Source organism: Ascochyta rabiei, chromosome 19 (genome assembly GCF_004011695.2).
Source record: "Ascochyta rabiei chromosome 19, complete sequence".
In the NCBI taxonomy this organism is placed as follows: Eukaryota; Fungi; Ascomycota; class Dothideomycetes; order Pleosporales; family Didymellaceae; genus Ascochyta; species Ascochyta rabiei.
Window position 1 is genome coordinate 532558 of NC_082423.1, and position 21467 is coordinate 554024.

A 21467-nucleotide genomic window follows, 5' to 3' on the forward strand; every position below is an offset into this window, starting at 1 on the left:
GAATTGTATTGACGGTGCTGTCATTGAAGCTCCGAAATGACGGGGTATGGGTGGAGGCGGATACTCAAATACACAAGGCTCGTTTTGGGTCTTGTGTCTCTGTGTAGACGTGTTCCCTTCTACCATCAAGCCATACTTCGAAACCATGAAGCACTCTTGGCTATTCGTTTCCGCCGCGACGGCGGCTGCAGTCGCCAACCCATCCTATCTGACCATAGCAGCTGACTCTTCGATCCGACACGGCGTCAGGCAAACCTTTGGCTATACACAAGCGACTCTCTACGAAGGCTTCGAAGCCGCCATCCAACTGACCAAGAACCAGACGCTCGTCGACTGGTACCAGGGTCAGATCGACAACGTCGTCGTAAGGTCCGACGGCACCATCGCCAACTGGAACTACACGCACTACTCTCTCGACGACTACCGCATCGGCAACAACTTCCTGTGGTGGTATGAGCGCACAGGCGAGGAAAAGTACAAGACGGCCGCCAAAACGATCCGCGAGCAGCTCAACCGCCATCCGCAGAACAAGGAAGGCGGGTTCTGGCACCGCAGCCCCATCTACAAAGACCAGATGTGGCTGGACGGCATCTTCATGGCGGACACCTTCTATGCAGCCTGGACCAGCAAGTTCGACGCCGGCAACACCACCGCATGGAACCACATTGTGCGCCAGTTCGACAACATTGAAAAGTACACGCGCAACAAAACCACAGGCCTGCTCGTCCACGGCTACGACGAAAGCAAGAGCAGAGTCTGGGCAGACCCCATCACCGGCGCTGCGCCCAACGTCTGGTCGCGCGCTGTCGGCTGGTACTTGATGGCGCTGCTCGAAGTCATTCCGCTCGTCCCCGCCTCACACCCGGGCCGAGCCAAGCTGAGCACGTACTTGACGACGCTCGCGGCTGCGCTCAAGAAGACGCAGGATCCCGACGGCGGCTGGTGGTTGATTATGAATGAGCCGTATCCTGGCAGGAAAGGCAATTATGTCGAGAGCAGTGGGAGCGCCATGTTTACGTTTGGCTTGCTCAGGGGGATCAGAGACGGCTACTTGAAGGAAGCTGATTACCTCGCTCCGGCGAAGAAGGGGTATGAGTTGCTGACGAAGAAGTTTGTTAAGAAGAAGGCGGACGGTACGGTGGACTGGCTTGGCACTGTCGAGGTTGGATCGCTGAATAGCAATGGGACGTATGAGGTGAGTTTGCACGAGTCATGTCTATAGGTAGCTGGGTGTTTGCTGACTTTGCATAGTACTATGTTGGTGTGCCGCTTGCTGTGAATGACTACAAGGGCGTGGGTCCGTTCATGTTGGCGAGTTACGAGATGGAGACTTGGAAGTAGACAGTTGTTGGATGGGATTAGGGCATATAACGGCTGCCACTACGCCGTACAACCAGACGGTTCGTGTGCGTTACTATTGCGTCTGACGCTCGGTCTCCATCGCATCTGCCTCAGCGTTCCATGCCCTCTTTGTAATCATTGCACAGTCTCCCCTCTCTCCAGACTCCCCTAAGATTCAACGTGTCGTCAATATTCTTCAACGGATTCCCCTCAACAAGCACCAGATCCGCATTCAACCCCTCTGCCAGACGCCCTCTATCACTGAAGCCAAACCGCTTCGCAACCAAACTAGTCGCGCTCGTAAGCGCCTCGACAGGCGTCATGCCCACCTCGTTCACAAACAAACTCAACTCGTGATGCATCGACAGTCCGAACGCAGTTCCCTTGGCCGGCCCCGCGGCATCAGAGCCACAGAGGATATCGACGCCAGCAGCGCGCAGCGCCCTGACGCTCTCGTACGCGTACGAGACCTTGCCGTGCTGGGCAGCGAACGCCATGCACTGGCACATGTTCCCTCTCTTGTCTTGACTGATGAGCTGCTGCACGCGGGGATCGTGCGCGAAGAGGTGCTGCAGGTCTTTGCCTTCGGTCGTGAGACTGCCCATGGCGGCGAGCGTGGGGTTGCACCATGCGTTGTTCTGCTTGTATGCGTCCAGTACGGCTTGAGTGGGCGGCTGGTCGCAGAAGGTGTGCGTTAGCCCGTTGACACCGGCGTTCAGCACGTCGAGTGTATCTTGTAGAGACGTGGCGTGAGCGACGGTTAGATAGCCGCGCTTTTGTGACTCCGTGACGATGGTGCGCTGGAGCTCTAGGGAAGGGTAGGAGAATGTGGCACCCATCGTCGTGCCGGACTCGTGCATTAGTTTGATGTAGTTGGGCTTCATCTCTCGACTTGTCCACTCTAGGTACTGCACCACGCTCTCCCTGTCCGTTAGTTTGGGCCATTTTGCTATCTCTGCTACCGTCTCGGGACTCTTATCGTGCGCCAAAATGACTGGAATTGGCCATCCGTTCTCGATAGTCGCCGCTTGGCCCGCACTCTTGTAGGACGCCGTGTCTGGTTGCTGAGTTTGCTTCTGAAGTTTGAGCACGTTGGGCAGCTCGTTGTGCATCTCGCATACTGTCGTTACACCGAAGCGGAGGGATTGCGGGAGTGCTTCGGGATCGGCTCTGTCGGCATGGATGTGGCAGTCTATGAGACCGGGAAGGAGGGTGTGGCCTGGTTTGGAATAGGTTCTGATGGGGTTCTCTAGTTGTGGTATGCTTGAGGTTGGCCCAACTGATTTGATCTTGCCGTTGGAGACCAGAATATAGCCTTCTTCTACTGTGGAATCTCCAGTGAATATGCGGACATCGCGAAGCAAAAAGGAAGCCATATTTTAGTTGCTGTGGAGCTGTTGGAGATGGAGAGGATTGGAAGTTAACAAGAGGTCAATTCTGAATAGGAATGAATTGGCACAGGTAAGCTCAGCTTACGATGTGGGTTGAAAGCAGACGTCCAGTTGATTGGCAAGCAATATCGGGAAACCGATCAGGGCTGCTAGAGGCCTTGGAGTAATCGTTCGTTCTGGCGACAAGATTCAAAGACCTCGCGCTAGTGGCTGACCTGCATGTCATCCATGCTGCGCGGCCCAAAGATTCCGGTGCTAGACCGCGTGTCAGCTCACGACCTTACCCAACCATAGATGGTACTTTGGCGCGAGGCTGCTCACTCGAAGCCAACACACAGCGGCGATGTAAGCATGGAGGAGCAAGAACTACACTCTGGAGATGTTCGGCCCGCTTGTTGGAGAGCCGAAGTCCGACGGCCGAAGGATACCGAGCTTCACAGCAAGCTACCAATGGACTTGTTTATGATGTCCCACGGAGGTTTCATTTAACTCTCTGTTTCTTGTAAGGATGGGCGTTGAATGGGAGAGAAAAGGGCGACAGCGGAAAGAAGGTTAGATGACGCTGATGGCGTTTCGTTGCGCAGTTTGCACCACTCCAGGAACAGTAAAATCCATGACCAAAAACAATCCAGAGCGCTCTGAAATTAGATTTGATAGAAGCTGGACATGTTGTCAGAATTCCCTCTCACTTGAAGGTTCCCGCAATAGCGCATTCTGCAGGCTCCTTGTTCTTCACTATCGTTCATTGTCATTCTCATACAGCTGGCAGTACTTAGGTTGCATGCTGCCTCCGTCCTCGCACGTATATGGTATACCTGAACCCAACCTGTCCCTCAATAGGATCTACCGTCTCACCGTTCGCCACCTGCCGCTCGGCCTTCTTGTTAAATTTGTGGAAGTACCAACTGGCAGCAGCCGGAACAAGAAGAGTGTATAACTGTGGTCCCGCTGAAACTCAGAGTCTAGTGACGTAGGCAGGCGCATCGTGCTGTCAGAAGAACGTGGATGCAATAATTCCGCCAATCGCACCAAATCCTATATCTGCAAAGAGCTGGCCGTCGAGCGCTTACTCTGCAAGCGGGCATTGCTGGCCTGGTAGGTGAGGATGGCAGGTACGTTGCCTTGGCTGCCCATGATGCCAAGGAACACGCCAAAGTAGCAGACACCGTTGTTCTGTGCGTAGGCGACGAGCATGAGTCCGATCAAACAGATCACGGATTGGACGGCAATGATGGGTGCGCGGTCTTGGTATCTGTCTCCGATCCAGGCAAAGCCAAAGGCAGCGATCATCGCCACGATGGCAGGGGGCGTAGAGAGGGCATTAGCGATGCCGGCGCTGTAGCCTAAGATGTTGTTAGTGTGTAGTCAATGCAGAGAGAAAAAGAACACACCCATGCCAACTGGGATAGCCGGCGTGAAATAATTGAAAGTGTAAATGGGAACAGTCGTGTACATGATAAGTGTGAAAAACACCCAAAGCTTCAGGTCGCTGAGGTGCTTGCAGAACTTGGTCCAAGGGGATCAGCCTCGGAGTCGCCACAGTCCTCTTCTATTCTGCGCAGTACAAAGTTGTTCGAAGAAACCGAGTTAACGCACGGCACGCAGTGAGAGTCTGCCAGCTGGTGACGAAACCCTGGCCGATCATCACAGCGCCCTATGACAGGGCAATGAAGGCGAGCCAATTCGCGCTTCCGACTTTGCGGAGGACAATACTAGATGGCAGTTCGAAGGGGAAGTACGTCGGGGATAATTTGACGAGAGCGATGGTGTATCTGTCTCCGACATGGAGGGCGAGGTCGGCGCCCATGCCTGCGCCTCGCGCATTGGCAATGTTGGTACTGTCGATCTGTTAATTTAGGAACTGCCTTCTTCAAGCCTTGGTGGTCTTCTTTACGAGGGAAATGGAGTATAAAGCGCCAAACATGGGCAGCAGCCTCCAGTCGATCTTACGGACCGACCTCTTTTCTTCGATGTGATGGTACGCTTCAGCATCAGCACCATGTTGGGCCGGCGTTGTGTCGAACTTCTCTAGACGGACTGTGCCGGGCTTGTATTCGTCATTGCTGCTGCCGTTTGTCATTGCACTTCTCTGCGGCCTAGACTTCGAATTTAGAAGAGTTCGAAGTTTAGACTGTTGATTTCATCTAGCGATCAGAGGGTAGAGCCATTGTTATATCTTTACATTCAAGATCTGGCCGCGGCACTTCTCGTCAACAGTAACTTACTTGGCTACCAAGCATCCCGGGAGTTGTAAACGTGTGAATAGCATCGCCGGCACCTCATGGACTGAAGGTAGCGTGGTCAGCATTTCTTGGGTTTGTGTTCTCGTGTCGGATCTTGGAGAGGAGATGAGAGCGGAATCATGGGCTTCGTGGGGTACCAAGCTGCCCTTTGCACTTGTCTTGCACAGCCCAAGCAACATAGTCTTGGTGCTATCAACAATAGTTATCTGTGAGCTCTAGGCTTGGGTCAAACTCACCTTGAAGATTCCTGAGCAACCAACTCCTCCCGCATCAGATTTGCATTGACATTGCAGACACGACCTCAACATTCAATGCCGTTCAAACACACAAGTCTTGGGCGACAGGAGAAACTACAGAATCGAGCAGGCATGGATCTGGTCACGGGACTCGATACCAAGTTGAACACTGCAGCCAAGTCCTTTAACATACATCAACAGAGATTTCAGACCGTCACTGAAGAAATAATAACACTGCCACGTTCCTTAGGGGCCCTTGGGCGGTCCTTTCTAGCGCAGCGAAGACAAATCCGCGTCGTGGCACCCAGTGACCAGACTGCGGGGTCGGTCTTGGTTCAGAGCATCTTCCTCTCCATCTGGGTGAAGTCATCGCTGTGCACGTCTGGGATGCTGTTGTTCGGTTATGTGTACCTCATAAAGCATGACGACATGTCAAAGTGAGGAAGGTGAATGTTGAGTTGACCGTATCGGCAGTGACTCGAAGCGCTTAGTTTCAACGAAGACGCCTGAACAGGTATTAGTATAGTAACTTCAAAGCTACATCTGGCTCTTATGTGATGACCTTGATTCGTTTCGCTCGGCTGAAGTGTTGGTATCGTGGACAGATTAGTGTGCGGAGCTAGACCTAGCATTGACTTCAGTATGCTACCCCCCACGACTTTCTCAATGCATTTGGGAAAACTGACAACACAGCTAAGATCATTCCCAAAATCCGACAAGAAAGAAGCAACACGTCCGTGTCAAATTTCTGAAAAAAGGCTTGATCAGTCGATGCAGCATCGTGTATCTTATTGACTCAAAAGATTGCACGTATGGAGTAAGCGAGAGGTATGGCATGAGCTCTCCAGATTCCCTGCGATGCCTGTGTAGAAGGAGTAGGCTACGAAGGACTAAAGAGGAAATAACATAAGCAAACTTCTCGTTGAGCAAAAGCACTACAAGCCTTTGAAGATCTGGAGGCTCCAAGAGTAGATAGACCACCAGTGTGAACTCCTCACAGTGGGTACCAAACACACCACGCTTTCCTTACTCTTTCCCTTATTATCCCTTAATATCCCTCATCGATACCGCCATTGTTAGTTACGGTTGTAGCTGTCTTCAAGGAGTTTGTCTGTGAAGCGAAACGCCCTTCCTACCAGCCGCCACCACCAGAGTCACCAACCCAAGAAGTCTCACCCCCACCAGTAGCGGCGGCATTGTCACCAGCACCCCAGCTGCCAGTAGCTTCGACGGGGCCGCCTCCACCCGCAGCGTCTCCCTCAGCGGGAGCGACTTTGCAACGCTGTGAAGGTTAGCAAGCTGGAATTACACTTGAAGGAAGATATCACTAACCTTGACAGTATGACCGAACTCCTGGCAGTTTTGGCATTGGACCTTTGACCAATCCTTTGGTTCAAGGCAGTCACGAGAGAAATGACCCAGCTTCTCGCAGTTTCGGCAGGTGACGGTGTCAGGGTTGCGCGGCTGATCGCACTCCTTGGCAATGTGATCCTCCGAGCCGCAGTTGCGGCAGGTCCTGGGAGGACGTGCTTCGACATTGGGACAGTCCCGGGAAAAGTGTCCAGTCTCGTTGCACTTGTGACACTCTACGCCTTCGGCAGAGCGAGGCTCAGGGCACTCCTTCGCGTTGTGACCCTCCTGCTTGCAGTTCTTGCAAGCATGGGGATTGATTCGCTCCATGGGACAGTCGCGGGCACGATGTCCTTCTTCCTGACAGTAGACGCACTGAACGGCTGGAATATTCGACACATGCTCTGGTTGTTCTTGCTTGCAGTGCTATGTCTTCAGTCAGCAGTGTGCGGTTTACTTAGGTTAAAGAACGTTGGTACCTTCTTGATATGACCCAACTCGCCGCAGTTGCTGCAGAGCGGGACACCGCGGTCTTGCACAAAGCCGGTCGAAGCCAGACGCTCTAGGTTCTGTTGTGCATTCTCGGGCCAGCCCTGGGCGAACATCTTGCGGCGCGGCTTATCTGACAGCTGGATTGTCAAAACAAACTCACGCTCAGGGTTGCCGATCATGTCGACAACAGTCATGTTGACAGGAACCTCCTGCTGCTTTGCAATGAGATAGACCGGAAGTCCATCCTCGCGAAGGGCGGCCTCGACATCAGGCAGGCTGAAGTCCTCCACGACTGCGCGAGCGTAGGCCTTGAGGCAAGTGCGGAAACCATCAAGATCCTTTTCTTTGGCGGAGTCGATGAGCTTTGCCCAAGCTTCCTCGGCATCAAGCTCAGGAATACCGGTCCAGTCGACAAGGCGGCGCTCCTTGCATTCGAGAGCCTTGTGGCCCTCCTTGTCGCAGAGCTTACACTTCATGGGGTTGGTAGGGCAGCTGCGAGCAGCATGGCCTTCGACGCCGCAGGCGTTGCAGGTGCCCGTGAACTCGCGTTCAACGTGGGGATTGGTGCAGTCGGCCTTGTTGTGACCGATTTCGCCGCAGTTGAAGCATTCTCCGGTGAGGCCGCCTCCAGCGGGCTTGTCAGGACACTCGCGTGCGAAGTGACCGGTCTGGTTACAGCTTTGCGTAGTTAGCATGGTGAAGCCAACGCCGCCCAGCTGTTGAGCTACGTCGTTGACTACAGTCCAGCGGTAGAGGGGCAAACTTACATGCGACAGGTATCACTGCCATCACCAACGCCAGCGCCAGCATCATTGCCGCCATCGCCGCCGCCCCAAGAGTCACCACCTGATGGAGATCAGTAAGTCGTATATGGCGGGGATGCAGGAAACTCACCGCCAGCTCCAGTGTCCCAGCTCATAGCTGTGTGTGAGAGTAGAGTGTGAGAAGGGAAGGTTTGTGTTCTACGTGCGTAAAGCAAGCCTGAGAAGAGAATAGAGTCAGCTTCCCGTCAAGATTCAGGCTTGGTGAAGGTGGGAGTAGGGAAAACTCACAATTGGAAACGAAGCTAAGCGCGATCAAGCGATGAAAAGGGTTGTTTGCGTGAATTTTGAGAACGTGAGTGGCAGTTGCAAGAGCGCAATTGCGTCAATCGAGTGCGAGATCGGGGCAGTGTTCTGCAGAGTGTGGTTTACGTACCCTGGTCTGTGCGGGGCGAAGGTGAGGCAGGGACGATGGTGACAGTGAGTAGTTGTGACTAAGAGCAACTGGTGCCACACCGTGAATCAGGCTGACTGCGAGGGATGAAAAGCGTGCAAAGTGGATGGTATGAGAACGACTTAGTGACTGCTAACACGATTGCACAATGAGCGTCGAAGGAGAAAAAAATGGGCTGCAATCGTGACATGATGCTTGACCGGACCACAAGAGCGGGCGGTGAGAGAGCGAGGTCGGACCAATGACCGCAGACGGCTTCGAAGATGGAGAGATGAAGACTTGAGAAAGAACAAGCAAGAACTTGTATTAGAGAACCGCAAGACAGCATACTATCAAGGTATAATACTGTTAACAAGTCGTGAAGCTCATATGCAACTAACAGAACGCCATCATGGCATCAGATCGTGTCCTTCATGCAGTGTTTGCAGTGGGCTGGAATCCATCATACTGTACATACCCGACTCTGCGCCAAACCCCCAGTACTTCGTGGTAGATTACGCCTCACACACCTCGGAACTGTTGAGGATGTTAGTATTTTGATCGTCGATGCCAGTATCAAAGCTTGACTTACCATGCGTACTACCAGGAACCATATGGCTCCAATGAAACGGAACGCCGCCAGACCAGCGACACTCCACAAGACAACTCCCAAGTAGATGGCCGCGACTTGGTTCTGCTTGGCAGCTTGCTCATCTGGATCCTGAACTGTTATTTCCAGGCCACCAGACTGTAGCACAAGGGCGGTCAAGACCAGATTACAGAACATCCAGAATAGAACGACACCAGATCGGAAGCCCTTGTAATAGTCTTCTTGCTTGTCCGTTGCCGACTGGACCTTCTTCTCTTCTTTCCACTTTGTGCTGAAGACGCGAAGTTCGTTCTCGTACATCGTATTTAGATCAGCATCGTCAGTTGGAGCCTGAATGTCGGCTTTTCCGTCGGCTTTAGTGGTGACTGAAGGCAACTTCTCGGGTTTGTCGTCTCCCTTTGTTCCCCAGGTGATGTCGTGCGTGTTGCAGAACGCGTAGACGTTAAGGATGTTGATATACGTCGGTGTCAACAGCAGGTACTGAATGAACGAGGTGAACATATGCCATGGGTCCAAGAACAAGATCGAAACGACGAACCACATGAGATACGTCGAGGCCAATGATACGATCAGGGTGAAGAAGATCTGGTCCTTGAAGATGTCTGCAAAATTGAAGCCGTGGTTCGTTTTGATCTGCTCCTGGATCGACCGGACTGTGATGTAGATGGATGCGAACATGAGGTATGTCATAATGATACACCAGAAGTATACCATAGACATGTACCACTTGTTTGATCCTTGCGGTCGATTCCCGAGTGATAAGATGAAACACGTTATCAGCACACCAATGTAAAGCCACTCGAAGACGACGAACAAGACTTTACCGGCCGTACCGATTTCAGTAGCCAAGGAAGCGGTGAGAATGCGGAAGACCAGGAAGAAGTTACCGAGGGCAAACCAGGCGAAGATCATGCTGATGGTCTGGTAGACGAATTCAACGAGGAACATCATCTTGCGGATGACCGAGTGGTCGCTGCGGAAGATGTCGAAAGAGTGGGCCAGGGCGTAGACAGCAGCGAAGAAGGAACCGTTGAGCCAACGACGACGCTGACCAATAAACTCTGCCATTGTCGTCGGTACATCGGTCTCACCGTTGGCAGACTTGACGTATTGCAGAATCCAGTGGCAGTTCCTCTTGGAGACCAACTCGAAGCAGAGAATACGGTCCTCGGCGAGGTACATGTTGGCTGTGAAGATACCGGCGTTCGCACCGTGCATCTTCTCACCAGCGAAATACTTCTCCAGTGGTCCTTGTCCGGTCTTGTCGTTCTGGAGCGCAACATAGCGATAGGCAGAGAAGGCACCAGGAAGCACAGTAATGAAACCGAAGGCTGATTCCAGCGGCTTATCCAAAATGTTACTCATCTTGTACTCGAAGTTCTGCGTCGCCACAAGTGGGTTCAGAAGCTTCTTGCCATGGAACATAGCCTTGATCTCACCGCAAGCGCCTGCGCACATGGGCTCGAGGTCGAAAGCTTTCCAGAGATGGTAGATGGAGTCCTTTCCGGGCTTCGTTCCAGCATCGATAAGAACACAGATGTTGGGGTCCAGGACGGTGCCAAACGCCTGGAAGAACCATCGATGCGAGTTGATCTTCTTCTGGTTCTTTTCCTTTAGACAGAAGAGCATCTGCACAGGCGTGTTGCCCTTCTTGACGCCGACTACACCCTTCTTGATGTCAAGCGTCATTTGTGTGGTGTACTAGTGGATCTGGTTAGTCATTTCCCCCAACACAGCCACACTGCCTCACGTACCTCGTAAATATGCGCAGTTACATCCTTGCCGTTGACTTGCTGCTTGGCGATGCCGTCCTGGTACACACCAAGACCTGCTAGCACGGCTCTTGTTCGCGGGTTGATCTTGGCACGTCCATCGCTGACGACGCACACTACAATCTTCTTCCACGCGTCCTTGCCCCACGTCTTGCTGTTGGTTCGCGAGTTCATGTATTCGATGTTCTTGATTACGCCCATCATCGTTCGCGCAAACAGCTCGTCCTCTTCGTTGTACATGGTCACGACGATGAACAGCTCCGTATGCCTAGGCTTTGCGAAGAGCTTCTGGCGCAGGGTAAAGCGCTCTGCGTCGAAGTCTGCAGGATCGCAGGTGGCGGCCGAGTAGCGCATATGTGTGAACTCGTCACGCTCGGGGGGCTGTGCATGTGGGACCTGGTTGAGAAGTCGCGGGGGAATTGGGCAATCGAGCACCAAGTTGCCCTTGAACAGCTGGACTTCCTTGACAGTCTTCCATCGCTTGATAGGTGCTGGGCTCGGATAATGCTGGATGGGCTCGTCGTGGAACGGATTCTCAGGATCCTGCTCTTCCAGATCGTGTGGATCTGGGCCGTACGAGTTGGCGCCTGCCAACATGGGCCTGCCGTCCTGCTCGTCCTGCCAGTAATGGTCCGGCTGGGTGCCGTACCCTTGGTGCGGGCTCCCGTCGTGCAGTGTGGGATCATAGGGCTGGGTGTAGTAGGCATCGTGGTGGGCTTGCGGGTCGAGCGAGTAGTCGCTGTCGTGTCGTTGCGGTCGTGGGTCGTATTCGTCGTGGTAATCGCCTCCAGCATAGGGCATGTTCTCTACCGAGTACTGTTTCTTGTCAGAATCAAAGTGCCGCCAGATCGGACACGCGCGATACGTACACTCGGTTGCAGAGGGAGTCTGTCGCCTGAAGCCGCTGGATGGGTCATGGTGGGTCCCATGGGGATCTCGAGCGGGCCGGCGTGCGAGCCATAGTTGTCCTCGAGCTGGTAGCCAGCAAGTGGGCGTCCTGGAGAGGGCGTTCTGCCGGGACCTGGGCGGCGTGGATCCATCTCGTAGCGGTCCTCGTCTGTGAAGAAGGTCGATTAGTGCACTGCCTCAGGTGTGCGCGCAATGTTGTGTGGGCGACAGTGATAGCGATAGGCAACGAATGGATGCGCAGGCGACGAGGAATGCAAACGGACGCAGGTCACGTCCGAGGCGCAGAGCCGCGATATGTAAGACTCGGCCCTTGGGAGGAAACGACAGGGAGGGGAAGGTGCTTCTGGGCACAGCAGCCGGCTATGCGTGCGACGCAGCCGTAATGCGCACAGGCTCAGATGGCAAGAGGCGCAGATTGACTGGACTCACCTAATCGGTTGTAGCCAGACATGGTGCGGGCTGCTTTGCTGCTGCGCCTTCAATCAAGTCGCGGACACTGCGAACACCGACTCCACTGCCCAAACACGCGTGTAGAGGGAGGGCCCAGCAAGTCAAACGTGACGTTGTTGATGGCCCGAGTGCGACGGTCGTATCGCCGGCAACGTGAAACCTGATGCGTTTGGCGGGGGTGGGTGCACGGCGTCCTGTTTACTGTTTACTTACTCGGCCCAACTAGAACCGTCGAGGTCGTTGCGCGGGACGATGTGACGATGATGCGGGTCCGTGGCAGAGTACGAGTACTGCGAGTTAGGCACGGCAAACGACCTGGTCTCCACAGCCGGGGAAGCTTTGCTTTTCAAACAATACGTCGAGCGGTCCAAAGCAGCCCTCAGAGGCTCAGCCTGGCTCAGCAGCTGTTCGCTTCCTTGGGTAGCCCGGCCCAGCAGCGTGCATCCCTGAAACCACCGCATGTGGCGCTGCCACATAGCCGCGTCTTCTGACGAAGCTTTTTTTCCCGTTTCAGGCAAGGCATGAGATCGTCTGCGGCGGCTGTCAAATGCCCGAATCCCTTGTGCTTGTCGACACATAACCAGGATGGCAGCGAGATTTGATCTTGTTCTCAGCATTCACTTGTCGGCTACCGAGCTGGCAGCTTGGAGGTGCACAGTGGTTGCATGTCCTTGGACGTCGAACAGGCCACCCTCCATGCGGCTGGCTGAGTAGATGCTGACAGGCTGCGACTGCGGCTGCGGCTGCCGTGCGCTGACCGGTTTGAGGCCTCCCAAGCGAACAGCAAGCACGGAGAAACCATCAGCAGCACGCCTGGCAGCCCAAGACGGAAATGCTACAGTTCACAGCCTCGTGGAGTAACGAGGGGCTGACCACAGCTCGACGCCAGACTCGTTTATGGAATGCAATCTTGAGCATGATGGGTCGGTAGAGATAACACACGAGACGACTAGCAACTCGTACTCAGTGACGACCACTGCACTCTTTGCATTGAACTGACAACTGTCTGAACCCTGACCCTGACTTTCTCGAACAGACAGCTACGACAGCTACTAGCTATACCCGCTTCTTCTGCGACATGGGAGCCTCGTACCTGTCGATCATCCGTCATCTGTTCTTGGCACACACCAGAAAGTGGCCCAGTCCACGCACTCACTGCGTTGACATCAACTCTACCCAACACTTCGCCCCCCACCAACGACAACCACCCACACAGCCCTCAAGATGAGCGACGCCACATCGCCCAAGCCCGTATCGGTCCTCTTCGTCTGCCTAGGCAACATCTGTTTGTCCACCCCTCCCCCGCACGCACTTGCAGCCTACTAACACTCCGCAGGCCGCTCGACCATGGCAGAGGGCGTGTTCCAATCGCTCGTATCGTCGTCGCCCGCCAGCACGCAGCGCCTCGTCTCTTCCATCGACTCGTGCGGCACAGGCGCGTACCACGTCGGCGACTCCCCCGACCGCCGCACCATGGCGACGCTGCGCCAAAACGGCATCACCACCTACCGCCACGCTGCGCGCAAGTTCGACCCGTCGACAGACTTTGAGCACTTTGATTACATCCTCGCCATGGACGATGAGAATCTCGCGGACCTGGTCGATCTGCGGAGGCGCGCGGTGAAGAAAGCTGGGGGTGACGAGGGGCTTGGGAAGGTCATGCTGTTTGGCGAGTTTGGGGGCGCGAAGAGGAGGAATGGTAGGGGGGAGGAGGTCGCGGATCCGTATTATGGGGCGAATGATGGCTTTACGACTGCGTATGAGCAGGCGGTCAAGTTCTCCCAGGTTTTCTTGGAGAGATTGGAGAAGGGGGAGCTGAGCTGATGGACTTTGTGGAGGAGGGTCCTGATGAAGGCGGTGGTAGTGGTGGTGGTGGTGGAGAGTTTTTGATACCCATGTAGACCGTTGTTCCGTTATGATGAATATTGTACATTTCTATACATACATGATCCAGCATGCATCAGCACACGCTCCATGACCAACGCTACCACTCCCCTACTTGGAGTTGTTGTTGATCTGCTCCTCCAACTCCCTTAACCTCATGACAACCTTCCCCCTCAGATAGTCCGTCAACCCCAGAATCCCCTCTCTCGTCACAATCCTGTAGCTTCCACTGTTCTGCCAACTGCCCTCAATAATCTTGCCACTCCCATCCACCTCCAGACTCCCAAGGATGTCCTCGGGCCACGCTATCCGCCCGTAGTCTGGCGGATTCCGCATATCGCTAACGTGTATCCAACCGCCCACGTTGCCGCCTCCTGCGCCGCCCTGATGGCTCGCGCCGCCCGCGCCATCGTTCGGGCGCGACAGCGTAAAGCCTCCGGGGCTGGCAAAGGCGGCTGCCTGTCCCTGCACCATGGGGTCCTCGGCGGCGTGTTCGGCCAGGATGGACGATAGGAGCGGCACGAACTGCGGGTTCGAGGTGAAGTTTTGCGGGGTCGCAGGGAGAGAGCTGGCGGTTCCTATGGCGAGTTGACGTGTTGGAGGTGTGGTGGGCAGAAGCGAGAGGAGCGACCTTGTGGGGTCGAAGGGGTCTTTGTGGACAAACTGTGCGTGCGGTTAGTAGGGAAAGGCGCTGGTTGGGAGGTTGGGAGGTTGGGAGGTTGGGAGGTTGGGAGACAATGCGTACAATGTGGGGGTTCTCTGGCAATGTCGATACATTTCGTGATCCCCTCAGGTATAGTGTTGGGACTCTGAGTGTAGGACGGATGGAGCGTGAAGATCGCGCAAACGTGCTCGTGAGCATTGTGTTGTGGTGAGGGTCTCAGAAGGTTGCAGAAAGATCAAAGACTCGTTGTTATCTAGACCCAACTGCAACGCGGTCTTCCATTGCCTGAAGCTCGACCCGCGATGACGGCACGATTGAACATTTGCAGTGCGCCCAAGCTCCTTCCACTGTTGCACATCACCAATCAAACCAGACTAGCGTATTGCAATTGCCCAGGGTCTTTTTGCAGGCCCCCTCATTCCGAGGCTCTCGGAGACGGATGCGACAAACTTTGCGAGCAGCGTGACTCTGAAGGCTGTCCCGTCCGTGAGCCTTGAACGCAACCAAGTCCCAACTGTTCTTAGTGTACTCCGTGGATGGGAAAAAAGGCTTGTCGGCAGTGGCCTGGCGAATCAAACAGATGCACAAGCAGGCCGGCCGCTATCGGTTTAGTAGCTGATACAACCACTGTTGCTCACCTCTCTTGGCGAATTTCATCTGATCTTTTCATCTTGACTTCTTTAGCATCGTTCTTCCTTGTCGAAAACTGAGCCTCCGTGTTCACGATGGTGTCAGCAATCGACGACAATGCTGCGCTTGACAAGCAGATTGAAGAGACGACTGCTCCAAAGCATGGAAACTTGCATCAAGATGTTGAGATTGGACCTGACGCAGTCGACATCGAGAGGATAGAGAAAGTGTACGCGTACGTTCATGCTTTCCTGATCTCATCTAGAGGTACACTCTGACAGTGTCCAGCAAACTCGATCGTCGAATCCTGCCTGCCTTCTGGATCCTCTACTTCATGTGCTCGGCCATACGATCCAACATCGGACTGGCGCAGACGATGAACATCAAACAAGGCCATGATCTTGCTTCCGAGCTCAGCTTGACGCCCAAGCAAGTCTCTACCGGTCTGGCGCTGTTCTATGTCTGCTATGTCATCTTCGACCTGCCTTCGAATCTGGTCATGTCGAGAGTCAGCCCGCATGCGTGGATGAGCAGGATCGTCATTTCTGTCGCCATCATTGGCATGTGCTTCACGGCTGTGAAAGCTGCATGGAGTTTCTAGTACGTGTTGAATTGTGTAAAGGATAAAAAGCCAAGCTGACCAAAGGGCAGTCTTCTTCGTCTGCTCCTTGGTATCGTCATCGCAGGCATGTGGCCTGGAATGTCATACTATCTAACCCTATTCTACCCTCCATCGAGGACAGGTAAGCGTATTGGACGCTACTTCACCGCGTCACAGGTCTCTGCTGCCGTTGTCGGCCTAGTCTCAGCCGGTTTTCAGAAAATGGATGGCCTGGGTGGGCTGGTTGGCTTTCAGTGGATGTTTCTGCTTTACGGTGTCGTCGGTTTCCTGGTCGGCATCTCACTGCTTTGGTGGTTGCCGGATCGGCCACTTCCTCCTGGCGAGACTCGCGTTCGAACTGGCTTGGAGCGGTTTCTTCCTGAGAGCAAGCCTGCGCTGACGGGCGAGGATGCCAGGATTCACTACGAGGATTTGACGAGAGTCTACCACCGTCGCATGTGGGATATGAAGGATGTTTGGCACGTACTCATTGACTGGAGGCTGTGGCCGCTGGTCATGATGTACTTTGGTGTGGTAGGTGTCGGCATTGGGACGCAGAACTACGCCTCTGTCATCATTCGAGGTATCAACCCCGGCCTCAGCGGCATCGATCTCAGTCTACTCACTGCGCCGATCTGGATTGTAAGTGGACGCCAACAAGCAAACGAGCATAAGCTGACGCGTGCAGATGGACCTGATTGCTATTTTGATTGTCACGCCTCTGTCGGACCGCTTCCACCACCATCGTGCCCTGTTCTTCAGTGCAGCCGTCTTGATTCAGATCACCGGCCTGCTGGTCACTACGTTCGCTGGGGGGCTGAACTCATGGGCTCGCTACGGAGGTCTCCTGATGGTGGGCTTCGGACTAGGGCCGACGGTGCCCATCTGCATGGCCATGACCAACGAGATCTTCCAGTCGCGGCACGGCGAGGTGGGCGTTGCCGCCGCTAGCGCACTGGTGTCTGGATTGGGCAATCTGGGCAGTATCCTGACGACGTACGCGCTGTATACGGGATGGCCTGCGGACTCTGTGGGTGTGAACAAGTACCGCAAGAGCAACTTGGTCATGGTTGGCATCCTGTGTGTGAGCATTCTGTCAGCCGCCGTCATGGTCGTGCTGCTGAGGGTGTTTGGCAACAACAAGGCCAAGCAGATCAGCAGCGCAAGCTCGACCAGCGAGGGCGAGGCTGTGTACGTGGATGGTGCTGCCAGACGCGAGGTGCAGCAGCGAGGGCTGGGACGAATGTTTTGCTTCAGGTGAGAGATGAGAAGTGCCGTGCAGCGGGCGGAGGGAATGCCTCGGAGGCGGGCTGGGAGCAGGCGCACCTATGGCGAGGCCATGGGGAAGTCAGCGTGCTATGTACCATGCACAAGTAGAACGCCATGAGGAGGGTCACGAGGAGGCCATCTGGCGTCTCGTGCTGGCCTGAAGGTGACGACATGCGAACTGCTCGGTAGCTCGGACCGGGGTTGGTTGGTTGTCGGAATTCAAGATGCAACAGCTGCAGATCTGTGTGCGCCTGCTTACTGCATCGTGTCAGAACAGTCGTGTTCCCAAGTTGGTGTCTGTACACAGCACAAACACGGTCTGGCAGCCGATGATCGGCGTAGAAGTGCCTATTCGTATGCATCTCATCTCACGATGCGGCAGTGCCCCTCCTCTAGCTTGCGTTCCAGCCCTTCGGCACATGGAGACGTTTGCACGCACGTTGGTGGAGTCGACGAGCAGCGAGCTTTCCTGCCTCTACTTCACCCTGCACCCACTGCAGCTCACGGTCGCTGTCCTTTTTCACGACCACGACCACGACCACGACACGGCACGACACTCCACGACACGACACTCCACGACACGACACGCCACTCCACGCCACTCCACGCCACTCCACGCCACTCCACGCCACTCCACACAGGTCTCGCCGCAGCCTGGCCACTGCTCTCGACACTCTGCACCGGCGCCCCACTGCAGCTGCCACCACTCCGACCTGGGTACCGGTACCTCTTCACAGCCGGCCGAATCGCCGCAGCTACAGCCGCAGACTCTCACTGCACCTCTCACACCGATCAGCAGCTGCTGCACACGCGTAACACAGCGTTGCGTTGCACAGCGCGGCCTTCTCCCAGCACCCTCTGCACTCTGCACTCGGCACTCTGCACTTCGATGGTCGCCTTTGCAGCGGAGCCTTGAGCGGGGCACACAAGACACGTCCAAGCGCGCTCGACACCTCTGGAGCCTCCAGAACCACGGTTGCACGTCCCGCCCTCCACGACAGCCCTGACTGACGTAAGACGTAAGTTTGCTCTCTCCGCCCACGATGCCGTCAGTGCGCGCATGAGCTCGCCAGCCCGCCCAACAATGCCTGTCCACCTCACATGCAAGGGACACAGACGTTGTTGTCGTTGTCATTGTCGTTGTCGCTGTCGCTGTCGTCGTCGTCGGCGGCGGCGTCGCTGTCGTCGTCGGCGTCTTGTTGGGTCGGCCCTGCGCCAGCCTGGTCAAGCCCCGTCTTCTGGCACGCTTGCTAACCGCGACCAGCTTCTCGTACCCCACGACACACGCCCGCGCACTGGGCTGCTCGCTTGAGCCAGACACTACGTGTTGGGAAGCCTCCCAGAGCGACCACCACTCTCCCCCTGCCCCTCCGCCCATCATGTCCCCCGCAATCGAGAACGACGACCTCGAGGAGCTCTCCCTGAGCATGCCGACACCGCGACGGGGAGGCGCGAGCACCACCAGGACCGTCGATTTCCAGACCCCCGACCCCGTTCTGCCCGCGCCCTCGGTGGAGCCCAACAAGGCGCGAGACTCGAAAGCGAGCCAGCGACTGGGGCAGTACACGATTGTGAAGACGCTGGGCGAGGGCTCCTTCGGCAAAGTGAAGCTGGCCACACATCAGGTCAGCGGCCAGAAGGTTGCCCTGAAGATCATCAACCGGAAGCGACTCGTCACACGCGACATGGCCGGCAGAATAGAGCGCGAGATCCAGTATCTGCAGCTGCTGCGGCACCCTCACATCATCAAGCTGTGCGTCAACAGAATACACGTCAAAACGGTAGCAATCGCAGGCTGACTTGGACACAGGTACACGGTCATAACCACACCCACCGAAATCATCATGGTCCTCGAGTACGCCGGTGGAGAGCTCTTCGACTACATTGTCAACAACGGACGCCTGCAGGAGGACAAAGCACGTAAATTCTTCCAGCAGATTGTGTGCGCCGTTGAGTACTGCCATCGACATAAGATCGTACATCGAGACTTGAAACCCGAGAACCTGCTCCTAGATGACCAGTACAACGTCAAAATCGCCGACTTTGGGCTCAGCAACATCATGACAGACGGAAACTTCCTCAAGACAAGCTGTGGAAGTCCAAATTACGCCGCGCCAGAAGTCATCTCCGGCAAGCTGTACGCTGGCCCGGAAGTCGACGTCTGGAGCTGCGGTGTGATTCTCTATGTTCTGCTCGTGGGACGGCTGCCCTTCGACGACGAGTACATCCCCACACTGTTCAAGAAAATCGCCGCAGGAAACTACAGCATACCGAACTACCTTTCGCCAGGCGCCGTTTCGCTGATCAAGAAGATGCTCATGGTCAATCCTGTGCACCGCATCACGATTGGCGAGATCCGCATGGATCCATGGTTCACAAAAGACTTGCCTGCCTACCTCGAGCCACCCATCCAGGAGTTCTTTGACACAGGTATTGATCCCAACAAAGCCATAGACCCAAAGAGCGTCGCGCCCTCACAGCCTGCGCCGATTGTGCAGAAGCTGCACGAAACGGTTGTCTCGAAGCTTGGCAAGACAATGGGTTACGCGAAACATGATGTCCAGGAGGCGCTGGCGCGCGACGAGCCCAGTGCTATCAAAGATGCATATCTAATTGTTCGCGAGAATCAGATCATGAAGGCAAATCGTAAGTGGATCTCCCCAGCTCAAGCCACTTTGCGGGGTGCATAAGTACCCCGGTCGTGCGTTTGCAGGCCGAAACTTGTACAGGATTGTCCAAGTTTGTGGACAGCTCTACAACACAGCATGCTGACGCTCCAGTGTAGCACTCTTAACGAACGAGCAAAACCTGCACCCATTTCTAGCATCGTCACCTCCTTCCGGCCACGACTATCTGAGCCAGTCGATACCTCAGGTTTTGGCTGGTGGCTCTCGTCCTCAGATCATTCCGCCTCCCTCTGCCGACCATGAACGCGCACGCCAAGGCTCGAACGCGAGCAGCCAGCTTGCAAACGTACGCAGTCCTGTCAGCACCATTGCCATCCTACCCAGCAGTCTTACAGAGTACCACACTGCGTACATGAAAGGCCAACCAAGACCATCACCTGCTTCCCAGGGGCTGGAAGGGTCACCACTTACCGGACAGACCGATGAGCAACGCGCCGCCAACGCTCGTCGCCTGAAGCCCAACTTCCGGACACTCCCAGATCCACAACGGCCGAGGCCTGAGCCAATGACAGCTCTACCAGCAAAGAAAGCGAGACCGACCAAGTGGCAATTTGGTATTCGCTCACGGAATCAACCTGCTGAAGCGATGCTTGCCATCTTCAAAGCTCTGAAGGCTATGGGTGCCGACTGGGAAATTCCAGAACCACGCAAAGCTGGAGGGGGAAGCGGCTCGCGCTCTCGTAGCGGGTCTCAAGGTTCACAAGAACAACCTGAATCACGATCACGAACGCACTCGCAAGGCTCGTCGATATCATCACACTCATCTCAGGGCGACGCCCGCTCCGACGACGAAGACTCGCCTCACCGCAAACCCCTCACGGTGCGCAACGCCTCGTCCGACCAAGAGACCCGCGGCCGCCAAAAGCACCACTACAACCACGCAAATGACTGGGGCTACCGCGTCCCCGATGATCCTTGGGTCATCAACGCGCGCTTCCGCAAAGACGGCATGTTCCCCCCTGGCGTCGCACATCCCTCTTCCACACATTCGTCACGCGTCGATCTGCACCACGATCCTTCGGCCCGCAGACGCAGCTCCACCACAACCAGCACGTCAAGTCACGCCGTTGACGGTATGACCCATGCTGACGGCTCTTACGACCTCTCCGACTACCCGCAGCCGGACGAGGCCGTGTGGATCTACATGTCGATCCAACTCTACTCGATCGACCGCGAGTTCTTTGTCGTCGACTTCAAGTGCGCGGGCTACGAGCGGCTGGTGTCGAACCTCGTGCGCGAAATCAAAGCCAACCCGTCCGTCACCGATTTCTCGTCCAGCCACCGTAGCAAACACCAGCATGAAGATGGCTGGGACGACGAGCAGGGCGTGTGGCGGCGCCTGGACGAGGGCGAGCCGCTGCCGGAGGATCTCGCCAAGGAGCTGAGGGACGGCGGGAAAGGCGTGCTCCGCGAGAGGACCGAAGAGGTGGGTGTCGGGCGCACCGAGGGCGAGAAAGTGTGCACGAGTCCGTTTCCGTTTTTGGATGTGGCGAGCACGCTTATCCTGCAGTTGAGCGGGGAGTAGTAGTGGTAGTACAGGACAGACGAAGAGACGACCGAACAGACAGACAGATGGACAGACAGGCAGGCAGGCAGACAGAGCTGAGGCAGATGGGACTGTTTGGTGGTGTTTGTAGATGGCCTCATGGAAAGGAGATACCCGACTTGACCAAAAAAGTCTGGCGAAATGGTGACACGCAACTACCACTTTTGTCGATAATGACCTGTACCCCGTCCTCGATAC

At 55.4% G+C, this 21467-nt stretch overlaps 10 protein-coding genes across 10 annotated transcripts, besides 19 other annotated features; 4 read left to right on the forward strand and 6 right to left on the reverse strand.

The window, feature by feature from the left end:
• Positions 1-145: 145 nt before the first annotated feature.
• Positions 146-1341, forward strand: EKO05_0010332 (Unsaturated rhamnogalacturonyl hydrolase; the record flags this gene model as incomplete). The annotated part of the gene is made up of 2 exons (XM_059637730.1): positions 146-1195; positions 1252-1341. The coding sequence occupies 2 exons, from the start codon at positions 146-148 to the stop codon at positions 1339-1341; spliced, it is 1140 nt and encodes a 379-aa protein (XP_059493713.1).
• A 110-nt stretch (positions 1342-1451) lies between these two features.
• EKO05_0010333 (uncharacterized protein) lies at positions 1452-2717 on the reverse strand (the record flags this gene model as incomplete). The annotated part of the gene is made up of 1 exon (XM_038947118.1): positions 1452-2717. One exon carries the CDS (start codon positions 2715-2717, stop codon positions 1452-1454), a length of 1266 nt encoding a protein of 421 aa, XP_038794342.1.
• A 1050-nt stretch (positions 2718-3767) lies between these two features.
• On the reverse strand, positions 3768-4187 carry EKO05_0010334 (uncharacterized protein; the record flags this gene model as incomplete). Its single annotated transcript, XM_038943017.1, has 2 exons — positions 3768-4075; positions 4124-4187. 2 exons carry the CDS (start codon positions 4185-4187, stop codon positions 3768-3770), a joined length of 372 nt encoding a protein of 123 aa, XP_038794341.1.
• A 199-nt stretch (positions 4188-4386) lies between these two features.
• Positions 4387-4733, reverse strand: EKO05_0010335 (uncharacterized protein; the record flags this gene model as incomplete). Its single annotated transcript, XM_059637731.1, has 2 exons — positions 4387-4570; positions 4627-4733. The coding sequence occupies 2 exons, from the start codon at positions 4731-4733 to the stop codon at positions 4387-4389; spliced, it is 291 nt and encodes a 96-aa protein (XP_059493714.1).
• A 1610-nt stretch (positions 4734-6343) lies between these two features.
• Positions 6344-7972, reverse strand: EKO05_0010336 (uncharacterized protein; the record flags this gene model as incomplete). Its single annotated transcript, XM_038943166.1, has 5 exons — positions 6344-6493; positions 6544-6987; positions 7041-7731; positions 7821-7899; positions 7948-7972. The coding sequence occupies 5 exons, from the start codon at positions 7970-7972 to the stop codon at positions 6344-6346; spliced, it is 1389 nt and encodes a 462-aa protein (XP_038794339.1).
• Positions 6560-6726: a mobile genetic element.
• Positions 6737-6969: a mobile genetic element.
• Positions 6752-6936: a mobile genetic element.
• Positions 6824-6972: a mobile genetic element.
• Positions 7474-7697: a mobile genetic element.
• Positions 7510-7661: a mobile genetic element.
• Positions 7513-7661: a mobile genetic element.
• Positions 7537-7730: a mobile genetic element.
• Positions 7540-7730: a mobile genetic element.
• Positions 7838-7885: a tandem repeat.
• Positions 7973-8769: 797 nt separating the features above from the next.
• On the reverse strand, positions 8770-11989 carry EKO05_0010337 (chitin synthase I; the record flags this gene model as incomplete). The annotated part of the gene is made up of 5 exons (XM_038943175.2): positions 8770-8784; positions 8840-10558; positions 10612-11445; positions 11499-11686; positions 11968-11989. 5 exons carry the CDS (start codon positions 11987-11989, stop codon positions 8770-8772), a joined length of 2778 nt encoding a protein of 925 aa, XP_038794338.2.
• Positions 11990-12711: 722 nt separating this feature from the next.
• Positions 12712-12744: a tandem repeat.
• A 468-nt stretch (positions 12745-13212) lies between these two features.
• Positions 13213-13812, forward strand: EKO05_0010338 (uncharacterized protein; the record flags this gene model as incomplete). The annotated part of the gene is made up of 2 exons (XM_038943127.1): positions 13213-13273; positions 13325-13812. The coding sequence occupies 2 exons, from the start codon at positions 13213-13215 to the stop codon at positions 13810-13812; spliced, it is 549 nt and encodes a 182-aa protein (XP_038794337.1).
• A 29-nt stretch (positions 13813-13841) lies between these two features.
• Positions 13842-13867: a tandem repeat.
• A 116-nt stretch (positions 13868-13983) lies between these two features.
• EKO05_0010339 (uncharacterized protein) lies at positions 13984-14734 on the reverse strand (the record flags this gene model as incomplete). Its single annotated transcript, XM_038943033.1, has 2 exons — positions 13984-14535; positions 14618-14734. 2 exons carry the CDS (start codon positions 14732-14734, stop codon positions 13984-13986), a joined length of 669 nt encoding a protein of 222 aa, XP_038794336.1.
• Positions 14566-14606: a tandem repeat.
• A 527-nt stretch (positions 14735-15261) lies between the features above and the next one.
• On the forward strand, positions 15262-17028 carry EKO05_0010340 (uncharacterized protein; the record flags this gene model as incomplete). Its single annotated transcript, XM_038943024.2, has 4 exons — positions 15262-15401; positions 15455-15766; positions 15818-16409; positions 16456-17028. The coding sequence occupies 4 exons, from the start codon at positions 15262-15264 to the stop codon at positions 17026-17028; spliced, it is 1617 nt and encodes a 538-aa protein (XP_038794335.2).
• Positions 17029-17557: 529 nt separating this feature from the next.
• Positions 17558-17600: a tandem repeat.
• Positions 17601-17673: a tandem repeat.
• Positions 17674-17892: 219 nt separating this feature from the next.
• Positions 17893-17922: a tandem repeat.
• Positions 17923-18157: 235 nt separating this feature from the next.
• Positions 18158-18201: a tandem repeat.
• Positions 18202-18245: a tandem repeat.
• A 170-nt stretch (positions 18246-18415) lies between these two features.
• On the forward strand, positions 18416-21248 carry EKO05_0010341 (Non-specific serine/threonine protein kinase; the record flags this gene model as incomplete). The annotated part of the gene is made up of 3 exons (XM_059637732.1): positions 18416-18789; positions 18847-19682; positions 19822-21248. 3 exons carry the CDS (start codon positions 18416-18418, stop codon positions 21246-21248), a joined length of 2637 nt encoding a protein of 878 aa, XP_059493715.1.
• A 10-nt stretch (positions 21249-21258) lies between these two features.
• Positions 21259-21324: a tandem repeat.
• The last annotated feature ends 143 nt before the right edge of the window (positions 21325-21467 follow it).